This window comes from Haplochromis burtoni, unplaced genomic scaffold, assembly GCF_018398535.1.
Source record: "Haplochromis burtoni strain Fernald_Lab_line unplaced genomic scaffold, NCSU_Asbu1 Contig_32, whole genome shotgun sequence".
In the NCBI taxonomy this organism is placed as follows: Eukaryota; Metazoa; Chordata; class Actinopteri; order Cichliformes; family Cichlidae; genus Haplochromis; species Haplochromis burtoni.
In genome coordinates, this window is record NW_024582393.1 from 2,641,608 (window position 1) to 2,648,853 (window position 7,246).

Below are 7,246 nucleotides of genomic sequence, written 5' to 3' on the forward strand. Positions count from 1 at the left end.
CATCCACTCTTCTTTTAACAACAGTCTGTAAATGTCTGGGGACATCGAATGCATCAAACTGCGGAGCTGCTAGACTTTTTGGCAAGGAATGTTGTCCCATTCTTGTCTGAAAGTATTCTAGCTGCTAATTTCATGATATGCCAAATATTTTCAACACTTCCCATCTTTACTTCTGAGAAACTCTGCCTCTTTAAGATGCTATTTTTATTCCCGTTCATGTTACCATGTTCCTTCATCTGTTTCTTTTTAGCACCACTATGTTCTACGTTCCATTGCCAAACAAAGCGGAGATTTGTAAATCATTGCATTATGTAAGCAGTGTTCCAACTTTCTGAAGTTGTGTTGTACTAAAACACCACACAGAGTACCAGAGAGTGGTACACGGTGTGCTAGCCTTGTGTTAAACATCAAGCTTAGAAAACCTAGTCTGATTTATGACGTCAACTTTTAGATCAACTTTTAATTCTAGGGATTTAACTTTTTATCAATCAGGTTTACCAAGGAACATAACCAAAGATGGATTTGAGGAATCTTTTGCTACTAACCACCTGGGACCTTTTCTTCTCACCAACCTGCTGCTGGGTAAGACTGTGGGGTCTATTTAACACAGGGGATGTACTGTGTTGAGAAAACGAAATGCATAATACACTACTGCCTGCAATTGTCAGGTCATCCTAAATATCTGCCATTTTTTGGTGTCTCCTCTTCTCATCGTATCCTTGCTGCCACAACGTGTTTCATATTCTTTCCAGACCTGATGAAGAGTTCGTCTCCATCCCGTATCGTCAGCGTCAGCTCAGTCAACCACAAGAGGGGTAAAGTGGACTTTTCTAATTTTCACGGCAAGAACCTGAGCTATTGCATGGATCAAGTCTACAACAACACTAAGCTGCACAATATCATCTGTACCAACGAGCTAGCACGCAGACTAAAAGGCACAGGTAGGCTACAGGAAAGCAAATATTATGAATGTACAGGAGGGATCTCTGCCATTGGAAGAGCACTGAAAGAAAATAAATGACAAAATAAGAAGCAGTAACAAAAGATGGATGATGATCACATTCAGATTTAAAAATACACATAAGCCATGGCTTTATGTGATTTAAATAATAATGCACTCTGATGATGATCAGTCTTTAAAAGTTATTCTCATAGGACCATTGTTTGTTGGGCTTCCTGCTCCTCTCTGTATTTGTATTGTTTGCCCCATACATTATACAGTAGTTTGTCTGTTTTTCTAAGAAATCTGAAAGATGAAACTGGCCTTGAATATTCATAAAATATGCTGGTAAAATACTGAGAGATTCTAGATTCTAGAAAGTATTAAACTTTCATTTTCAGTTTTTGCATCATGCTGAAAGTCAATCTCTAGCAATCATTAGAGGCTGAACGGTGACTTGTTGGATGATGTTATTTCATTACAGAATGTTACATCCTGTGAGGCTGTGGGAGTGTGTGGACAAACTGTGAACTTCAGTTTGTACCATCAAAAACAGGCCAGCTCCACCTGCTTCACCCACTCCAGCCTCTAATACTTAGGATAAAATTAATTTCTCAACATCCTATCAAACCCTCAGTGCTTACCTTTTCAGTGACCGTCTCAGTGTTGTTTTTTGTTGTACTTTTATCATTACATAGATGTAACTGCAAACTCCGTCCACCCCGGTATTGTGATGACAGAAGTAATGAGACACTATTCGTTTTGGGTCCGTTGGATTTTCAACCTTATTGGGTTTTTCTTTTTCAAGGTAAGTTGAAACAGGCAACCAAACTAAAATAAGATACCAAATCCAGACTGGTTTCAATGATGGCACAAACCAAACTGCTAAAACTAGAATAACAAGTTCAAGCGCTAAAACATTTCACATATCTGTGGTTAAGTATAAAATGAAGCTTTCCTGCTGTAGGAATCTTAGGAATCCTTTGTTCTTATTCTTTGCTTTTTTCCCCTTGTGGTTGTATCCTCATCTTTTTCATTTTTAGCCTTGTCTCTCTGATGTATACATCTGTTCTCGCATTTATATTGACATTTTAAACATGGGATAATCTGCTGCAAAGTGGGAAAAGAAAACTACAGTTAGGTCCACAACTTTTTGAACAGTGACACCAATTTTGTAACTTTACCTCTCTCAATCACCAAAATAGATTTCATATTAAACAACTGAAGTGATTGAAGTGCAGACTTTTACATTTTCCTATCATTGTCAAAGTCTACAATCAAGAGACACCTGGAATAGAAATACAGAACGTTTACAGCACAATACAAACCACTGGTAGCTTTTAGCAAGGCCAAATGCAGCTTTGCCAGAAAACCTCTAAAGAGCCTACCCAGTGCAGTATTTGGTGCATTTGGTAATGTCCAAGGATTTTCACCCCCTTGAATTAATACTTCAGTCGGACATTGACTTAGCATTCACTGTGGTGGTGTGTAGAGGCAGAATTATTATATACTTGCACCCCCTAACATTACCTTACAATATATTGTAAGGGAAAGTTATTCATCTGTGACTTGTATCTGTAGTGTCATCCAGTGCTCAACAACTGGCTCTAACTAGGCACAAAACAGAGCTGGGATTACATGTTTTCCAGCTGCATATTTGTAGCTCTAAGGATGTTTGTTGACCTTAATTTTCATGTTTCCTCTCCACCTTCCTAATCTCCCTTTCAGTCACCAGAAGCAGGGGCAGTGAGCACAATCTATTGTGCTGTAGCAGAGGAGCTGGAGGGTGTAACCGGAAAGTATGTTGATAGCGACTGTTCCCTGACTCTGCCTATCCCTTTAGCTCGGGATGCTGCCCTCGCGGTCAAGGACTTTGAATTCTGCGAAAGACTGACATCAAAGCTCTGAAACCACTAGCTGGGAGGGTTTGATAACAAGAGGGGTCAAATTCCAAAGTCATTCACACTGCACCTACTGCCTATGCAATTCTGCCACCACAATGTCTGATTTTTACTATTTTGCCTTAAGTAATTTGCATGCACATTTTCTTTAAATAACTGTATTTATTAATAAAGTTTACCCAATAGTGACCAATCAGTGCAATTCTTTCTTTTTAAAGGAACATTTAGTGAAATCTTACAAGTTGTGTCTGTGTCCCTTGGGATCATTCCTAAATAGCTTGAATGATTTTTCAGAATATGCATTACATCTGTGTAACCATCATGCTATAAAGGGTTATGAATTTCCTTGAGGTCTGAGAGGAATCAGTTTCTCCTGGGAAAGAGGCTGACACCCTGTGGCCAACAAGCCAACATGCTTTCACAGAAATTACAGCGCAAACTAGAATGAGTGACACAATCACTTCCCTTTATTGATTAATTCAGTAAGACACAATCATTCTGTGCTTTTCGAAGAATTTATACAGCGTTCATTCCCTCATGCTATCAGCCTTGTTACTTTGCTGCAGAGACAGACAGTGAGAGAACATTATGATTAACAAAGATTTGCATGCATGTATTAAGGTTCTTTAGATAAGATCATATTGTGGCTTTTTCAAAAATGTGACTTATCACCAATTATCTCGCACCAATCAAATACCTTTCTGACGCTCCTGGGTTATTTCATGGATGATCTCTTCGAGCACTGGAGTCACGTGATCCAGCTGTTTTGGTGAAAGACGGACAGAAATCTCCACGGTCTTCTCCTGGGCAGAATATGCACACATAAGTGTTAATGTCTGAAACAGGTCTCACTTATAAATGAGACACTGAGTCTCAATTGGACTACCCGTATAAATAAAGGTTAAATAAAACATAAAAATAATCCCTTATGTTGAATTAAAAAAGTGTTTTAACTGTGACTGGATTGAAAATATTACACTAGTTGTGAAGGCAATTTGTTTGTCTGTGTGCGCAAGCACTCACAGGATTTCCACCACGTTCTGTCTGAGGAACCTGTTGGACGGTGACTTCTTCAAACTGGCCATCCTCTGATCGAGGCTCCATGTCCTTTCTCCCTTCTCGCTCCTGCAGCACGGACACATGCACGCATAGATGAACAAAATGAGACAAGCTGCTTTTTTAAATTTCTTTTAATTTGTCTTTAAGTCACAGTTTAAAATAACCTTTATTCATCTTGTGAAACAAATCGCAGTTCATTTCAATCTAAATTTTGTTTTATATCTTTCCTGAGGGTCAAGAACTACAAAACTGAAAAATTCTAGAAAAGAGTGAAAATGACAGTCAAAATGCAGGAAAGTGATGCCATAAACTATACATAAGCTCAGTGAGTGAGCAAATTCTCCACTTGGACTGTTTCTCTACCGTGTGAGGTTCCACAAGGTGCAATCCTGGATCCATGATTATTTTCCTTTTCCATCCTTCCTTTAGCATGCATCGATCTTTGATTCAATTTTTTTCTGGAATTTGTATCATTTCTATGCTAATGATATTCAGATGTCCACCCTAGCTGACTGTTCATCACAGATTAGTCACTGGCTTCGGTAATTGCCTTGTTTTAAACTAACAAGACTGAGGCCATGATTATGGCTCTTCTTGAAATACATTCAAGAATCAGTCAAGTGATTGCTTCCTTTCGCTCATCTGCGAAGACCAGTGTTCGTTATCATGGTGTAACATTCGATTCCTCAGACTTTGAGTCACACATAAAATCTATCTCACATTCCTGTTACTTTCACTTAAGGAGCATTTCTAAATCGCAAAGTATGGTCCACACCTTTGAACTAGAGAAAATTGTTCATGCATTTGTGTCACCACACCTAGATTATTGTAACACCTTATTTACCGGGTTAGATAAATTACCCGAATTTTATTCTCTTTATGTTGGCTTCCAGTTGAGTCGAGAATTTGTTTTAAAATTCCCACACTTACATGCAACTTCTTGTTAAACGCCCTTCTGCTTGCTGTCTTCACTCACAAGCTCTACCAGTTGGTCCCCATACTAGACTAAAGACTAGGAAGAGACACAGCCTTTCAGCCTGTGGCACTAAAGCTCTTGAAGAGTTTACCACTCCAGCTCTGTTTACCCAACTCTGTGGAGTCCTTTAAAAACAGGTAAAAACTTTTCTGTTTAGTGAGGCCTTTTGTTGACATTCTTTAGTTATTTATGCTTTTATCTATTTTTATTCTGTTTTAATATGCTTCTCCATTGATTTTAATTTTAACTTTTAAATGTTGTTCATCCTTTGTGACTCTTGTCACTAAAAAGCATTACACAAATAGACTGTACTTACTCTGTTATTTGCTAGGGAAAAAAACAACAACAAAAACTTAATAGGCCAATTCTTTATTTGCTACATTAAAAAGTCTGTAGGCAATATTCCACAATATTTTCAGTTATTTCACAGAGCCTTTTGGTTTTTCAGGAACAGTAGTAATCAGTTTACCAGTATGTAAAAGGAACTAATCCTAACCTTCAGAAAAGTTTGGGATCATACACCAATGAGCTAAACGGCTGATTCATGACTGAAAATCATGACTGATTTTGTGGTCTGGATTGACCAATTCTTTCAGCTCTAGTTTAGCCCCAGCTGTGCACACATGCTGCTTACCTTCATCAGCATCAACTCTTTTGGGCTAAAGAACGTGATGTGTCCCTCCGTCCTCTGAACCAGCAGCGCCATCAGGCACACCAGCACCACACAACCAGCAACTGCTCCACGCATGCTCAATTTTCTCTGTTCCTTAGAAACATACACATTGGTATATACAGAGCAGAAAGTTCACACACAATACAGTCTGAAGGTGGCCAAGGGGCTCTATTTTGCTGTGGTCGACATCTGACATGACATGCAGCACGTAACCAAGAGCGGACAAAGAAACACAAGGAATCTCATGCTTATGTAATACAGAATTTGGGAAATACATTAGAGATAGGGAGGAAGAAGACTGGGGGGGTAGAACAACAAACTCCTCCAGAAGCAAGATAGATAAGAGATAGATAAGAGGTTGGAGTCATATTTACAACCAGCAAGACAGGTCTGTGCACAAATGTGAGTAGATGAAAACAGAACATCAAAGAGAAAGGCAAACGAGAAAGACCTAGAGGCAGAGAGAGACAGGAGTACAAGAAGCCAGGAGTTACTCACGTGCTGTATCAGCGTTGGTTAGTTGCTTGAGGAAGTGTGCTTTAAAATGAGCAGAGCTCCAGTGGTCTGAGTGTCAGCTTGTCGCTGTCAGCCTTTATATCAAGCCCTCTCCTGATCCCTAAGCTTTTCACTGGCCTCCCTCACATCCGCTCCTCAACAAGCTCCTTCAAGCATAGTCCTGGAAACACAAATATTGCTCAGGAACGGTTGGCTCATTTTTTTTTATTAGGTTAGTATGCTCACCTAATCTTCACTGGTATGTATAAATTATAAGATGAATGTATACTGTGCAAAGTTTTTAAAAAATCTAAGTAGTCATTTAATCATTTATTTTTACTCATTTCAGGAAGTAGAATTAACTCATGTATGTATAGCACATCCTACAAAAGACAAACTGCAAACTGAGAAGTAAATCTCAATTTTTATGTGACTTTCGTTTGAGGCACTGAGTTAAATATAGAAACAATTTCGACAGTCTATTCAAAGAAGTCAGTCATATATCCTTGGCTCCAAGTAATTATCTAACACATTCTGACATTTATGACCTGCTACTAATTTGTGTTTGTGCACATACAGAACCACATGTATCTGTGCCTTGGAAACCTCATGACTTATTTCCTGCACGATGGCGAAATGTTACTGCAATTTATTTTTATTTTGTTGTCAGAATACTCAGCAAGAGTGTTTATTACAGGCATTGCTATTGTTCTATGTGGTTTATTACATTTTAAATGCATAGATGAAGCTCTGTATGCCTTCTCTAGCACTTTATATAACACCAGCACTATGATACACACTATGACTCTTACATTTTTCTAACACCTAGAGTATGTATTTTAAAGTAACATTTAGAGATTTAGAGTCTTTGGGATAAATTATGGAAATTGTATAACCTTTATATTATAATACTAGTAAAGAATATGTATAAACAGTTTAAAATAAACCATGCTGTATATTTTCAAATCTACATTTTAAACTTTGGCATACAGAATGAAAAACCACAGCAAATGTTTCAAGACATCACTCACTGGGTACTGAATTTGGGATTTTCCCTTTAAAGTGGGAAAATCTCACTTCCAATGCCATGTTTTTACTCTTGGACTCTTGATTGATTGATTGATTGATTGATTGATTGATTGATTGATTGATTGATTGATTGATTGATTGATTGATTGATTGATTGATTGATTGATTGATTG

The 7,246-nt window shown here is 38.1% G+C and overlaps 2 protein-coding genes across 6 annotated transcripts in view; one reads left to right on the forward strand and one right to left on the reverse strand.

Annotated features, from left to right (window-relative positions):
- Positions 1-3,030, forward strand: part of zgc:64106 (uncharacterized protein LOC393348 homolog) — a 22,990-nt gene extending 19,960 nt beyond the window's left edge. The window contains exons 3-6 of one of the 2 annotated variants that reach the window (XM_042219408.1): positions 493-582; positions 753-815; positions 1,639-1,748; positions 2,669-3,030. In XM_042219408.1, coding sequence (XP_042075342.1) covers positions 493-582; positions 753-815; positions 1,639-1,748; positions 2,669-2,848 — 443 coding nt within the window. In that variant the 3' untranslated portion in view covers positions 2,849-3,030. Of the gene's footprint in view, positions 1-492; positions 583-752; positions 942-1,638; positions 1,749-2,668 lie in introns of both variants that reach the window. The other variant, XM_042219407.1, reaches the window with a different exon arrangement.
- Positions 3,031-3,087: 57 nt separating this feature from the next.
- The window catches only part of mlnl (motilin-like), a 6,671-nt gene continuing 2,512 nt past the window's right edge, over positions 3,088-7,246 (reverse strand). For 2 of the 4 annotated variants that reach the window (XM_042219411.1, XM_042219412.1), the window contains exons 2-6: positions 6,048-6,225; positions 5,511-5,642; positions 3,865-3,966; positions 3,539-3,644; positions 3,088-3,401 (exon numbers count right to left, since the gene is read on the reverse strand). In XM_042219411.1, coding sequence (XP_042075345.1) covers positions 3,394-3,401; positions 3,539-3,644; positions 3,865-3,966; positions 5,511-5,624 — 330 coding nt within the window. In that variant the 5' untranslated portion in view covers positions 5,625-5,642; positions 6,048-6,225 and the 3' untranslated portion in view covers positions 3,088-3,393. Of the gene's footprint in view, positions 3,402-3,538; positions 3,645-3,864; positions 3,967-5,510; positions 5,643-6,047; positions 6,226-7,075; positions 7,137-7,246 lie in introns of those variants that run through there. The other 2 variants (XM_042219413.1, XM_042219410.1) reach the window with 2 other exon arrangements.